Source organism: Ammodytes marinus (genome assembly GCF_949987685.1).
Source record: "Ammodytes marinus genome assembly, chromosome: 1".
NCBI classification, from domain to species: domain Eukaryota; kingdom Metazoa; phylum Chordata; class Actinopteri; order Uranoscopiformes; family Ammodytidae; genus Ammodytes; species Ammodytes marinus.
Window position 1 is genome coordinate 13,830,996 of NC_137230.1, and position 16,047 is coordinate 13,847,042.

Below are 16,047 nucleotides of genomic sequence, written 5' to 3' on the forward strand. Positions count from 1 at the left end.
TGAAATGCTGCAGCCCTCCCCTCCGTCTCGTCCCCCATCAGTCAGCATGCTCTCTCCTCCTACCCCTCCCCTCCCCACTCCGTACTGTGTGGAGTTGGGTTTACATAACACACTGCAGTCTGCTGAGATAACGCAGCACACCACAACCCACTACACCTTCCCTTTCAGGGCAACAAAGACACACATTTTACATGAGGCAGCATTAGACTTTCAACCTATGGACTATGTACATGTCTTAGCATGCACTACACTTAGGAGGCACAGCTTCTAATCACTGCTATGTGCTGCACACACACACACACACACACACACACACACACACACACACACACACACACACACACACATCAATGAGTGATTTAATCACACAATAAGCTCAATCTAACCGAGCAGCTTCATTGTGAATTTCCAGGGAGGAACCGGTCTCGGATTCCAGATACTCCGGGAAAATGCCAACGGTTGTTTCAAACAATGCTGTCTTGACAGAACCTCCTTACTTGTACACAAGCCAGTATCATGTGTGCAGTAACCAACATGTCTCCCTAGGCAGACAGTAGTCTGTGGCCACGTCAAAGCAGTGTGTGTGTGTGCGTGTGTGGCAAAGAGAGGTATTTGCCAAAAGAGAGAAAGCAGACAATTTATGTAACTCTTACTTAACAGCTAAGTGTTTTACTAGTTTTGTTCTGGGTGGCTACAGCCAGTTCTGTCAGGAAAGGTCTGGAGGGGAGAGGTCGAATCAGGGGGTTGTTGTCTATCTCAGTAGACCAGGTTTAATGCGCGTGTGCGTATGTCTGAGTGTGTGTGTGTGTGTGAGGTAGTGCGGCAACACTGTGCGTCATTTTGGCTGATGAACTTGAATCAGTCACCAGTAGGTCTACTGTTGTTCCTCTACATTCCCCTCTCACTCTGTGGCTCAAAAAGGGATCAGGTCACAATATGAACTGACCTCATTTGACCTCTAAAAACTGTAGCACTGACTGACGCACCAAACCAGTTTCAAATGCTTTTTTGAAAGTCATCCAATATCTATTCTTAAAATATGACATACTCATATTAACACTGGAACAGGGTTGGGCTGAATTACACAAAGGCCACAGTGATAAAAATAAACAATAAAATGCTGGAACTGTTTGATTGCATAATACATACATAAATAATTCCACCAATACAGATTTTAGCCCATAGGAAGAGCACAAATGATATCAATAAGTCAAAATACAAAATGGTGTCGTCATTCCACTTTGGCCTAGACTGAAACATCTATTGCGATATATTGCCATGAGCTTTAGTTCTAATGTCAGATGATGTTCTGAGTAGCTAGCGATAGCTTGCCAAACCTCTAACCTTAAGTTGAACCTTAAGTTCAACGCACCACTGTGCCTTAAACACAGCACACAGCCTCACAGAGCTGCTGTAGGCTCTGTCTTGTGTTTTACGTATGCATTTCCTATTTGGAATTTACGTTATTCAGAAACATCTATGTTTTTACAATTCAGAATGTTAAAAAAACATATTTGAAATGTTTTACTCAACTGTGTAAAACTATTTTTGGTTTCCTTAAAAGTGAAGTTATGACTTGAAATAGTGCTAGACAGATATATAACAGAACATGAAGAACACAAATAGACCAGTCTAGACGTTGTGTAATTAAAACAATTAAAAGACAGAATTTAAGATGGCTGTTTTTTTCCATGTGGTCCATGTTGGAAAGCTAATTATCGACACCCCGTTAAATTAAAGTACAACATGTGTTGACCAATATATCATCTTGCATTTGATATAGTGTCAAGCTGTGTGGCTGTTTGTCAGGGTATGGATAATGGTGTGTGCAGGATGAGTTGGAAATTGGAGTTGGTACCAATTTTGACTTTTTTTTTTGTAAGAAAGATCCATAATTCCTAGCTTTGCCTTTACTCCTTCCCTTTTAGGATATTCACTTATCTCACAGGACTACAGCTCCTTTGTCTCAATTCACCAAATCCCCCAGTATCTTGCCTCTCCTGTCAGATGCTTTTAGCTTGGGGTTTAATTCCTCAAAGGCACTTTTTCATCCCCACTGCATGAACCTCAAAGCTTAAATAAGCACGCTTAACAACTGTTCGATGCTGCGTTTTTCTTGCACAAATGAGCGGTGGGCGTGTTGGCTGTCGTGCTATTTCTCAAATTTAATCGCTAATCAACCTACAAAACTTATCCCTTTAATCTCCCCCTTTGTTTGGGAAAAAGCACTGAACTTTGTGTTTCCTAACAACACAACAACAGAGTGATTCATTAAGATTAACCACATTGTTAAAAAGATAAAGAAAAGAGGGTCATGGGAAGCTTTGGTTACATAAGAAAAACCATTTGTTTATTTCTCACCTCTGCTGTACACAACACAAACAAGCAATCACAAACACATACACCCCCCCCCCCATACAGGTCTTAAGAAAATCTACAAAACAAAAAAAGATGGCTGTTAATATGCCATGTGGGCACCGGTCACTGATAATACAGTGGAATGATTAAAAAAAATAAAAAAAAAATCTATTATTCGTCATCCACTTCATCAGCTTCATCCACTTCCTCTTCCTCCTCTTCGTCGCTGACGACATACTTCTTGGCCTTCTTGGTGCTCGTTTCTTCATCGTCATCATCATCCTCTGCCTTCCTCTTACTGGATCCCTCGCCCTCCTGCACAAATCAAAGCAGAGAGAGAGAGAGAGAGAGAGAGTGAGATATAAGCCATGCTGACAGCAGCAGACTTTCTGTTCTCTTACAGTACATTCAGTTTGTCTTGTTGTTCTTGCATTTTTTCCCCCACAACTTTACTTTTTATTTTTTTGTTGTTGCTAAAACAGCAGTGTAGAATAAAGTGCATGTTGTTGAGAGTGTTCTAGGACTAGTATTTCCTGTCCTCTTCAGGTCACATAAGGGGGAATAAGCCAAGCTCAGGCTTATTTTAACCTTTGCAGTGTCCTGCATGGCACTGCCCCCTGTATGTCTGGCATGATACTACAACACCTACCTCATCGCTGTCTAGCTTCTTGGCCTTCATCAACCTCTGGGCCTTGTCGTCGTCTGAGCCTTCGTCACTGTCAGACGAGTAGATCCTCGCTCGCTCCTCTGGATGGGGCAAATAAATAAGGAAGATGTTCATGGGACCTCAATCACTACATTAAAGTATATACATCGTACCAACTGAAAGTATAACAAGAGAGAGTGACTGTGGCATATATAAGGGATACAGATACATGTAGTGTCCGATTTCCCCAATGTTTGAACGGAAATGCTTAATTTAGACTAGTCGACTAGTCTATAAGCAGGAGAAAAACAATGAGAAAAAAAAGCACAACTTAAACTATAAGGTTAAACCGTTTTAGGAGCACTTTAGCCTTGCCATTCTTAAAGAAAATGACCAAGCAGTTAATGTAGGCTAAAATGCCATTGTAATGTGCTACGCGTCGTTTATTATTAAGATTGTGAAGGTTAGAAAACAATGACAACTGACTTAATAAAAGTTAAGAAATAGAAAGAAAAAAACTAATTACATTTCCGCTAACAGATATGCAACTTTCCGCCATTTATTATTAACAGTAACACACACATTACATGAATGGGAATTCATAAAAAGTTAATACAAATAAATATATTATGAACATTGCGCATTATAAAAAGGTGCACTATGTAACTTTTGGTTTGGTTTGTCAGAGAGGTGAACATTTTCTAAGGTATATTTTGACTAAATATATCCCTTTAACTGAATAAACAAACATTCCTCACAGGAAAATTGGATCCCTGGAACAAAGTTTGAAGTTAGAAAGCTTCCTGAAAAGTTACTGTTTCACTTATCTTGTTTACAGCAGTAGATCCCACAGTTTGGTTTACAAATATATTCTAGTATTACGTTTTGGTTCCAGGGGCCTCAAGATAATTTTGTTTTGATTACTGATGATAGAATTATTCAATGCTTAGAATTACATTACAGTGAAGAAAATATGTTTTTGTAAACTAACTGCAAACGTAAACAAATCCCCTTCCCCTAAGACTGCACAGTGCACTTTTAACCGACATGTCATGTTGTGCATCCCTTAGTAAACATCTGCCTTCGTCCTCACCTCTCAGTCCTCCCCCTCCCTTGTATTTGCCCTTGATGGCTGCCAGGCTGATGGATTCGTCGCCCTCCTCGTCGTCGTCATAGCGGTCGGGCTCCAGGTAGCTGCTGCTCAGGCCTCTCTGGTGCTGCTTCTCTCTCATCCGCCTCTGCTGGCCCTCTCTGCGGATAGAAGCTCGCAGACGCTCCTCCTCTTTCTGTCAAGGGAGAGAGAGAGAGAGAGACACCAGCGGGAATTATTATTACTATTGCCAGGCTTCAAGTTTAGCATTTTGCCACACAGAGTAAGTGGAGAATTAATGTGATAAAAAAAAATTCACTGTTCTGTACTTCTATGATGGGTGTGGGGTTAGCCAATTTAATTCACTTAAAAAAAGGTGCTATGAGGAATTTTTAAATATATCTGACAAAGTCTAATTTTTCCTCTGGTGATCATAAGTTACATGTAACAGCAAACGAGACCATCAGTGCAAAAAATGCTGTTTTTATATAGTTTTGTTCTTAATGCTTTAACATGGGTATGCTCAACCAGGAACTACAGTTGGCGTAGTAAAAACACTACCGCTTTTGTCCAAAGGGGGTGCAAGAATGAACACAAACTAAAAGTTCCTCGGGGAACCTTTAAGCTTTAAATTCATCTGTTGAAACTACCATTTGATTAGGAGAGGTAGGATGCAGTCATCTGTTCGTCAAAGTGTAGAAATATCCCAGGCTTCGTCAGTTTTTTCTTCAATCAAATCTTTTTCATTTTCAATAGGCTCACCACTAACTTTTTAAATTTAAATACAATTTTCTTTTTCAAAAAAGATTATATATTACATTGCATGTAATTTGGTTCAGCTACTGTTTAAATCATTTACTATACTATTGCACCATCTTTGTACTTCGTATATATATGTATAATGAGAACATTTCTGAACTCTTGAGAATGCCCCAAGCTGTTCTGTTTCTTTTCTACTTAAGAGTTCAGCACATTATTGATGGTTTTTACTGTACTGTGTTTCACATCCACCTCTTTGAGTACCCTTATCCTGCCTATTGTTTTGTGATTGATGTATCATGGCTGATGAAACAAAGCAATGCCCTTCCGGGGTTAATAAAGTACCATATCTATCCATCATAAATAGACAGCTCAAGACAGAGAAGGGGGGGGGGGTGCCCTTAGCTCAGTTGGTAGGGCGTCCCCCCCATGGGCCTTGGCCAGCAGCGGACCCGGGTTCGATTCCAGCCCGCGGTCGTTCTCTGCATGTCACTCCCCTCTCTGCCCCATTTCAACTCTGTCTCTACACTATCAATAAAGAATAAAAAAAAATGCCAAAAAAAGATCTTAAAAAAAAAAAAAAGACAGACAGAGAAAGGGACAAAATGGAGAGTGGAGTTCTATGGTCTATGCCTACACTTAAACGCATGATTTTGAAAAGCAAATGGGATGCATCTAACTCTAAAGTGCAACTGAACTGCCTCCATGTTAAAACAGTTTAACAAGCTGCAATAGCATCAGAGAATACAGAGGCCAAAAACAGTAATAAGTTATATGTCAAAGACTTCACAAATGTCTGTAACCTGATCTTGACGATGCTCTTACTGGATCAACATTATTTCTCTAGCAAAATTTGGCATTTTCCACCTGTCAATTTCTTGACAGTCAGCTAATTCTTGTTAGCTTACACTGAATACGCTGTGCTTTTGAAGAACAAGTTGAGTTGTTTGACCTTTTCAGTTGTAATGAAGATGCCAAATGACCCCAACAATTTGCTCCACCTTCTGTTGTACTTCAATGCAACTGAAAGGTGCAACAGGCAAGTACAACTGCAAAGAATTACGAAAGCCACTAACAGTGGTACTTTGAGATTCCTGATATTACTGTTTTTTTCACACTGCCTTAAGTTACAGATCATGCTGAAGTCTGTCTACATTGATTAAAGCATCTATCTTAGAACATGTGATTTGATACAATCAGTATAATACATATGAAAGTACAAACTCAGCTATCAACAGCAGTTTGGGTTGACTGTTAGATAACCCTCCGCCACCCCCTCCAGACTTGCCGACTTGTTTTTTCCCATTTCCCTGCCCACTGAGTGTTCTAATTATGTAAGCACGTCGGGTTAATGTTTTTATGTAACCGATGCATGATGCCCGTCAACAACTGGCCTCATGTAACCCCTTTTTATTTGTATTTGTTTCCCTGTGGTAGCAAAAGCATTCACAGACACGGGGCTGAGGAGAGACAAACAGAACAGAACAGAGTGTGCGAGAAGCAGCGTTACCTTGATCATCTCGTTACGATGCGACTCGGGATCTCGTCCGGCCATGGGCAGGATTCTGATCTTCTGTGTCTTGGAGCAGCGGTCAGCCAGAGACAGAGTCATCTTCCTGTGGGTAGCGCTGTCTGTGGAGTGTGGCCTGGAAATACAAAAAATAAAAAACACACACAAAACCAATGTCAGATTTAAGATTGACTGCATGTAACACCAGTGCTTTTTCTAAAAAAATCCTTCCTTCAAAAGTTAAGACAGTTTCACTCTCTTTGTATTCAAATGTTAGTCAACAATAGATCGATAGTTAACAATGAAACACTGGTTTTAGTGGAATCAGCATTTTGTTCCCAGTCTCTGCCTGCATAGATACCAACCACATTTATGGCTGCCTCTGCTTAAAGTGGCTACGAGGAACTTTGGCGGCTGGCGGCCCCTTTGGACAAAAGCGGTAGTATTTTTACGACACCAGTCGTAAAGCTGTTTTCTAGCGGGTGCTGGTTCGAGTGTCAAATGATTAGGACGCAATATAGTGAATCTTTTCGGCTCTGTGAGAGTGGTTAGTGACACTGCATCAACTCACTGCCAGTCAGTGCCACACACACCTGATTGCAATAATTTGATGCAGTGTCACTAACCACTCTCACAGAGCCGAAAAGATTCCGTGCCTTCACAGAAAGCGAATGAACGAGAGACGGCAGTATGTATCACGATGAGGTATTGTGTTTATGTTGTTGTAAATAATGACTATTTCAGATGAATAATGGTCATCTGATAATGATGAAGCAAAGTAAACTTTGTTTTAGTACCGTTCATTCACTTAGGAGTAAACACTGCAGGACTAGTTCACTCCTGTTAAATTGTTTGCATGTTGCTTGGCAACGCCCTCCTCCCGCCCGTCTCTCACTCTCCCTTTTAGCTTTTAGTTGTTCTTCATTGAATTTTTCTTTTTTCTTTGATGGTTCAGCCCTGTTATCAGCCATTATGACAACAAATAACTGTCTCAAACAAGGCTCCCCTTCCCTCACCTGGGGCCTCATTTATAAAGCTTGCGGCGCACAAAAACCTTGCGTAGACGGGAAGAAATTTGCGGGAAAATGTGCGGTGGCAAACGTTGGTATTTATAAAGACATTATTTGCGGAGAAGTGTGCGTATTCCTACGCCAACCTTCGACCATGCGTAGAGCTACCGCAAGGTTTTCCTGACTCGGGGAATCAGCGACACTCAATGGCAACACCACAAAATAAAGCTCAGTCATCAGAAAAACACAGACAAATTATGCTTGGCACCCAATATATTTAGTCAATAAAATATATAAGCTTACCTATAGTTGTGAATATATGGCTACTGTAGTCTATGGCATGCAGTTGTGATGTAGGTTGAATTACTTATCAAGTAGCCTAGGTCTACATGCTTTGGTTATATTTTATAAGTTGAATCTTATAGCGCTACTTTATAATAATATCCTATACGTCGGGAGGTGTTTCCGTGAGTGGCCAGCGGGAGAGCAAATTTTAAGAGGTGTGTAAAAAGTAGTTTTGTACAAGGTTAAGCCCAACAGATATTAATTAAATTGTATATTTCGTTAGATAAAATCATGTTATGAATTTAGCAAATCATTACACACATCTCTTTCCCATAACAATTCACCCTGGAAGATATAACTATAATCTGACGTTGTTGGAAATGTGTGGACCTCACAGGAGATAAACAATTCTCTCGAATTGACTATAGGCATTATTTCACTTGTCACACCATATTTTATATAGGCCTACATATAGGACTACAGGTAGGCCTACGCTAATACGTGATATTTCATACAGTACAAAGTTGGGCGAAACTGCTTTACAAAGACTAGGCTACAACGACTGTGCCAATCATGATATGTGATAAGCGCGCGGGTGTGTGTGTGCCAGTTTCTGCAGCACATGCACGACGTCACAGGCTTTCTTCCTTCACAGTCGCTTTCTTTGCGGCCGCGTTGCCTCCCTTTTTTCCTCATTTCAGTCAAAATTCCGTGCTTATTAAGTGCGTCATCATATTCAGGAGCTATTTAGCATTCGCCATGTATGGTAGATTGTGGGATGAAACTGGGAGGTGAAGTGGGAGGACACGGGGTGGAGATCGTCTGCGCACAATTCACCGCAGGTGGGTATTTATAAAGGGAAGATTGCGTGCAACTGTGCGCCGCACAGTTTTATAAATCTGAATTTTTTTTTGCGCAGCACATTTTTGGCTTTCTGCGGACGCAATGTTTTAGGATGGTTTCTACGCACACCGTTATAAATGAGGCCCCTGGAGGGATAGGCTACTCAATTCGCGTTGCTGCGCTAAACTGAAATCTGCGACCAATACGAATATGTGACCATAGAGCATGCATGCGCAAGGCGAAAATCGGACTGGGTGTGCGACCAGACCAAAGGCAATAATAAAAACTATATTAAAACTGCTTTCTTTGCACTGATGGTCTCGTTTGCTGTTAAAGGTAATTTACGATTATCAGAGGAAAAATTAGGCTGTTTTAAAGATATTTAAAAGTTCCCCGTAGCCACTTTAAGAGATTTTATAATAAATGACTCAATTACTCAATAAATAACCAAAACATTTCCCTAAATAGGGTCACATAAGACATATTGTTGGAACATATTTGCTTAAGAAATGTTATGATTTCATTAGAACTACCTCGTGATCTTGCCTTGAGACAACCACAGGCTTATGGAAGCATTAATATTTAATGAATGTGTCTCACTCTTTTATATTTATTTTATTATTTTCTCCCCCGTTTTGCCAATTAAGCCAGAATAATTAGCCAGCAATAATAGGATACGAAATAAAAAAACAAGCCTAACCTCTTTCTGCTCTGATTGCCTTGAATGCTTTTGTTCCACTGAGAGCCACTTTAAAGTAAAACACCGTGTCCTAACCCCTGAGCAGCTAAAGCCCCTAATTCTAATCAGAAAGTGGGCTCTTGATGGTAATACTCAATCAGAACAAATGGTAAAGAGTCCTGTCTGTATGCTTAGAGGGGATGTTAGGCATTAGAAAAGCAGCTTTGGCCAGTGTCCTGATAGACCCATGCAGTCTGAAGGAGAAGTAACATCCAGGTGGACTCTGGGGCGCTAAGAGGCTTACGCAAAGTTCTTAATGGGAGAAACCTAGGCTGCTTGTATAAGGTGATCCAGGGACTTACAGCATACAGTACATTTCTGAACGGCGCTTGAATGAAGGCTGTCGTTGTTGTTGTCTGGAATTAGAGGCTACCTGACTGTGGCTTATTTATTTAGTACAAGTCAGAGGGCCAGACAGAGGAGGAGTATCCCTAGCAACAAATTTTTTTTGTCTGCCTGCGCGAGACTGGTTTTAATAGTAGCCTATAGGGCCCGACCGATTTATTGGCCGGCTGACTATATCAGCCGATTTTCGCATATTTCGGAATTATCGGCATCGGCCGTTTTTTTGCCGTTTTTTTTTTTTTTTTAGGCAATCGTGTGAAATCTATTGCTGCCCTGGAGGTAGCCTAAATGAATAGCATTAATGCTATAGCCTATTTACAGCAGCAGCAGGTGTGTTGTAATACATTGGATTAATTTACACTTGACAGTTCCCCCTGCAACCAATAGCAGAGGCATTGGTCATCGCTTGACAGTTAATAATAATAATACTTTATAGAATTTATATGGTGCTTTTTTGGAGATAATTCAAAGACACTTTACATCATAGAGAATCATACATGTAGAAAAAGAAAACAAAATAGAGAACATTTTTAAATAAGGTTTGAATTGGAGTCAGGTGTCATTATGCTTCCTTAAAGAGGTCGGGTTTGAGTTGACTTTTGAATGAGTTTATTGAATCTGAGATGCTGATGTTTGGGGGGAGGGAGTTCCAGAGGGTTGGGTGCAGTAAGATAAAATGCATAATGTCTGAATTTAGACATTTGTTACACTTTATTTAATGTGTATTGCAATAAAGAAAAAGTTCCTGTACATATTTTCAACAGTAAAAGGTATATATACCTTTTACTGTTGAAAATATGTACAGGAACTTTATATATATTTAAGGGTTCAAAAAAGTAAATTGTTTCAATATATATTTTGGGATTTTTTATTTATTTTTTAAATCGGCCGATTTAATCGTAATCGTAATTTTTCTCTGAAAATAATCGGCATCGGCATTCCAAAATCAATATCGGTTGGGCCCTAGTAGCCTACCACCAACACAAAAACGGCATGTTGGTGTTAAGAATGGGACCAATTCGATCCAATATTGGTATTGTGGCCGAAATGGCTGCAATTTACTTATCGAATTTGACCTGCAGCTCCAATTTAAAAAAACAATCAGATATATATATAAAATGTAATTTAAAGACCATAGCTATGTGATATAGCACACATTAAAATAAGAATTTAGCAATTAAAAAGTTGAGAAAACCTTTATACCTTTTATTTGTTGCTCTTTTAAATTATAATTGCTGTTTTGCTTAAGCCTTCTTAACCTTACACAAAGAATCACCACCAACAAAGAAATGTATAATAATTATGATATCGGATAGTATCGGTATGGGCCGATATCCAAAACCCAGATAACGGGAATCCGATCGTATTGAAAAAATAGTGGATCGGTGCATCTCTAGTTCCTGTGTTACCTGAATGTGAGTTTGGTTTTGAACACAGCCTGTCCCTGCAGTCCAGTGCCCTGTCTGATGAACAGGTGGTTGTGGTCTCCCTGGAGAGGTGCCTTGTAAACATCAAACACTTCATTCCCCAGGTGGAGGGACATGCTGTGATGAGAGGGAGACATTTTTAAATTTCAGGGGAAAGTACAGAGCGAGTTATGTCAACAGTGTATAATATCCAGTACACACATACACATACACACCTGCCGTCGGACCATTTGACAATGCGCGCGTTGCTCTCTCGTGTCTCGTTGCCCTCCTCGTCTTTCTTGGCTCTCCATCGAATTGTGTTCTCCACCTTTGGGAACAGAGTGAAATCATAAGGGATGGTCCAAAAAAAGCTAATAATGCTTTCAATATATTCCTACTTTATTAACCCACACAGACAACTACAAACACCCAGTAAACGTACGGGCTGGACTACATACTTTCAGTTTGAGCCTGGTCCGTCCCTCTTCATCCAGCATTTCTTCATCCTCAAATTCATCCTCATAGTACTGAGGGTCAAAGGGTCTATAAAAAGGGAGAATGTTACATGCTTTTACTGTCATCAAGACTCAACACACTCATGCAATTCTCCTCTCCACTAGCACCAAAGTGAAAGAATCCTATGCAGTAATGTTTATTTGAAAGTGTCGGGAAATACGCCTTGACATCTTCTTATGGTTTGTAATTTGTTTCTTTACATTTTAAAAAAGGACGTGAGAGTATAATATAACATGTGTTTTATATTGTATTCATTGACAGTGGCCAAGGTTCTGACCTGGGCTCTACAGACAGGAAGTTGGGCAGCTTGACAAAATAAAGGTCCGATCCCAGATCAGTGCTGACTTTGGGGATCTCGACTTCGATGCGAGTTTCGGCCGCCGGCTCCTCTTCCGCACGCTCCTCATCCATCCCGTCCTCATTATCCTGCACACCCCAATGCAAAGGAGAGAAAAAGAGAGAAAAAAAGAAAAAGAAAAAGATCAGTATGATGCAATGACCCATGGTAATGGGGATTAGCTCAGTGAGGCTTAGTGAGAGGCTCTGAGAAAATGAGATTTGGGAACTCTTATAAAAGAATAAAAAAAGGAAAAAAAGCACAATTTAAAAAAGGCTTGATGATCAGTGGAGGAAAGAGAGAAAGAGCGAGAGAATATAAACATACCAGAGGCTGTCCTGGAGTGGGAGGCTTGTCTGCATCGCTGTCTGAAGAGATGTCGTCTGCCTCTCCGAAGAGGTCGTCCGCTGCGGCAACCGGCTTTGCTGTAGAAATAGTATGGAGGAACTTTAAAGTACATGTGTGCTACAGAAATTACAAATATTTTGAATTCTTAACACTACTGTGAACCAACAAAGGTTAGGTTTAGCTGAGCAACTATCGCTTTGCCTCAAACGGTTTCTTACTTTTCTTCTTTCTTCCGATGTCGCTGTCCGAGTCCGAATCTGAGGCCACTTTTGCTTTGGTCTTCTGTCTGAGGAAATCATCTTCACTATCGCTGCCCTTTGCAGACTCTGAAAAAAAAAAAAAAAATTAAAACAGTTACTAAAACAGAATAATTTTTCCTTATGGCAGCATGGTTTAGCCTAAAAGGTAAAAGGATACATGAACACATCTTAAAATGACATGGAAAAGGAAACGCACCACATGCAAGAGACAAAAAAATAATCTCGTATTAATTTCAGAGTTCTGAGATTAAGCTAAGAGCTCAGGATAAATTTTTTCCCACATGAGCCTAATCCTCTTCCATGAAATCTAAAGTGTCCATATTAACACAGAGGGGGTTGGATCACATATTTTTACCTCTCTTGTTCGTTTAGCACAAGCAGCAGTTACCTGACTTCCTGTGCCTGGGCCCCTCATCATCAGAGTTCTCTCTCTCTTCATCAGAGTAGTGGCGTTTCTCCCCCTCGTCCTCCGATTGGTCGCTCTTAACCCCTCCCTCCCACTTCTCATCATCCGATTGGTTCTCCCTGCCAGAGGCTTCTGCGTCAGAGTGAGGGGTGCCGGGTCCAGAGTGAGGTGTGCCCGGTCCCGACTGCGGAGTGCCGGGTTCACTGTGCACACTGGTTTGAGAAGAAAGAAATACAATACAATATCAGGAAATGAAAAATCTGGTCCTCAACAGAGAGCAGAACTGACTTCTTTATTTGTTGTGCTTATATATCATAATCTCGTCTCCACATTTTACACACACTGAATACCACACAGCAACAAGAAAAATACACACCCTGATAGATAGCCGTTTCCGTCATGTCACAAAATGTATTGTGATCAGTCTCGTCTCTTTTTCACTCAATAAAAAACAAACAAAGAACCCCAAATAAACTGAAGATGTCACCTTGGGGGCTAGTTTTTTTTGCCATTTATGGACTCGATATTAAAAATAACAAGTACATCTGTAGTTGTAGGCGGGTGACATTCTATAAAGACCCATTCAAATAGTGTCAGTTTGTCTCTTTATTTTTAAACGCCCGGAGTAAAAAAAAATAAAAGTAATAGTTGGGGACTATTTTTAATCGTGGATTGATACGTACCTTCTGTCTGAACGTACGCTGCCCCTCTCAGAGCGCGGGCTCCCTGCTGCAGACACGCCGCTGCCTGCTGGACTGCCTGCTGGACTTCCTGCCGGGCTTCCTGCGTCTGAGCGGTGTGCGGCGTCTTCCTCGTCTTCGTCCTCCTCTCTATGGCTGTGCTGTGAGACGCTGCGCTGCTCTGTGTCAGACTGATCGTTCCCTTCCTGGTCTGAGTGAACGCTGGCCTCCGATTGGTTCCCGGAGCGCTCAGACTGGTTGTCACTGGCGCTGTGTTGACTGTGCTGCTCATCCTCGCTGTCGTCTCCAAACAGCTCCTATTCAAGGTCAGAGGAAAAGTTTAGGTTTGATGTTGCGGCTGTGCACACTGGTCCACCCTGTCTCTCTGTTTCCACATTCAATTCCACAAGAACAGACAAAGTTTTAGAGGTGTGGAAATAATGCTCGCTATTTACTAAGTGATTCTAGCAGCTAGGGCTGGCCCAAATGCCATTTTTCAGGCTTCGAATATTCGTTGGTTTTTCCGAGCGAATATTCAAATATTCGTTCCAGAAACACACACCATCAAAAACAACATTTACGCACGGAGGTAATTTTCCGAGTTAACGAGAGAAAGTGGAACTAGTATTGACATGCAGCTACTGTCTCACACACACACCTTATTTATACTGGGTTTTCCTGCCTCGTGGCCTTCCTCATCATCATCATCATCCCGCCCCCTGTCACTGTCACTGCCGCTGCCTGAGGCGTTGCTGGCCGATCTGGCTCTCTCCGGCTCAGAGTCTGAACCGGAGCCGGAGCCTGACTCCGAATGTTTTTCCTCTGTAATACAGAACAGTTCAACATCATCAGTTCATAGCAAGTGGATGTTGTATTTGCTTGGTGACACATAAGTTATTATTTGTTGTAATTATTGCTCTCACAGCTGATATGTATCGGCATATTAATATGCCTATTTGTATTCTATACTGCATGACTCTACATTCTCATTTCATTACCAGGGGATTTCTCTCCTTTTCGCACACAGAAAGCCTTGATGATTAGAGTAGAATACTTTGCTTATTTTAATTCTAATTAATTATATTTCTCTTGGATCAATTTAAGAACTCACCGACTCATTTTAACATTTAATTCAAAATCTTCTAGTCAAGCGTGAGAACCTTTCACACAAACATGTTTCCTTGAGTTAAGTAATCTGATTTTGACATGCCAAAATATTTTCCTCAAAGTATACACAGTACACAGCAGAATATGAATGACCAGTGGAGTTTCATTTGTTGTCCTGCAGAGTATAATACATTGACAACACAACTGCAGACTACAACAACCTCTTTTCTTCTATGTTGGATTTAAAGTTTAGTCACAGAGTTATCTTTTTTTAAGACCAGTCAAAATAGTATTTGAGACATTTTGAAACTTTCTAACACCTACGATTCAGATTATTGTATTTTAAAATGTTCAAGGACCCGCGTGAACCCTGGGATTAAGAAATGTGGGATGTGATTGATAGCCTACTTTTAATTGGCTGCAGAGAAGATGGGATTTCACTACTGAAGCAGGAAATAGCCTACACATTTACAGTTACTCTCTGATGCTGATGATGATACTCATTTTAGATATGTAGCCTACCTGTGTGCAGACAGAGAAACGTGATGCACTGGTTTGTTAATAAACTAAATCTTGAAACACGCTTTTAAAAAATGTGTTAAAGACATTTGGTTCATTAGAACATGCGCTTGAGAAATACTGTAATGTGTTTACTTTGTATTAATTAGCTAGAGGCTAACACAACACAATTAGGGATTGTCATCCTTTTCATGAGCTATTGAAGCTTACGATAGCTTGTTGACGCTGGTCAGCTAATGTGAGAAGATAAACTAAAATAAAAAATAAAACAAAAACGTTCTCGTGTTTTTCAATGTTATCGTTTAGAAAATATCAATGCATATCAATCGGTGTAACGTTACATTCAGGTTCAACTTTTCAGCGGATAGCCGATGGAGCTAAGATAATTTCTGTCTTAAATCGTGAATCACACGATGCCGGTGATAAGTCAATTTCATGAACTAAATAAGATTATGACCGACGAAGAGACAGCATTACCTCGCGGCTGTTCATTATCGCTGTCCCCATCGCTCCCGAACAGTTCATCCATGTCCGCCATTTCTTTCAGACTGCTGTTAAACGTGACCTGCAGGAAGTGATCTTTGAGGAAAAGGTTTTGTTTCCGAGTTAAACCTGAAGTAGACATGTCGTTGTAGTGAGCACTAATATCCACAAGGAGGCGCCACGCACCACAGTATGTCTCAACATTCTGTGGATACTTCAACAAATGGAAATATTTCATGTTAAACAAATACTTCTCTCGTTTAAATATTTTCCTTTTTCATGCAATATTAGTCCAATCCAATAATCCACCTTGTTATATAATATAATATAATATAATATAATATAATATAATATAATATAATATAATATAATATAATATAATATAATATAATATAAT

General features: G+C 40.3%; 1 protein-coding gene across 1 annotated transcript; it reads right to left on the bottom strand.

Annotated features, from left to right (window-relative positions):
* Positions 1–2,412: 2,412 nt before the first annotated feature.
* Positions 2,413–15,722, bottom strand: leo1 (LEO1 homolog, Paf1/RNA polymerase II complex component). The gene is made up of 14 exons (XM_080026424.1): positions 15,645–15,722; positions 14,200–14,363; positions 13,545–13,858; positions 12,844–13,073; positions 12,414–12,521; positions 12,175–12,272; positions 11,788–11,936; positions 11,453–11,537; positions 11,228–11,322; positions 10,995–11,129; positions 6,364–6,499; positions 4,098–4,290; positions 3,008–3,105; positions 2,413–2,673 (listed from the first exon to the last, which is right to left on the bottom strand). The coding sequence occupies exons 1-14, from the start codon at positions 15,703–15,705 to the stop codon at positions 2,530–2,532; spliced, it is 2,010 nt and encodes a 669-aa protein (XP_079882550.1). The 5' UTR covers positions 15,706–15,722; the 3' UTR covers positions 2,413–2,529.
* Between the last annotated feature and the right edge of the window lie 325 nt (positions 15,723–16,047).

What these genes read in the sequence shown, in the direction of transcription:
- leo1 (XM_080026424.1), bottom strand. Translation starts at nt 15,705, where the DNA reads ATGGCGGACATGGATGAACTGTTCGGGAGCGATGGGGACAGCGATAAT. An exon ending in GGACCAGGCTCAAACTGAAA is followed by an intron (nt 11,323 to 11,452) that starts GTATGTAGTCCA and finishes CTGTTCCCAAAG; the next exon opens with GTGGAGAACACAATTCGATG. An exon ending in ATCGTAACGAGATGATCAAG is followed by an intron (nt 4,291 to 6,363) that starts GTAACGCTGCTT and finishes CTCCCTTGACAG; the next exon opens with AAAGAGGAGGAGCGTCTGCG.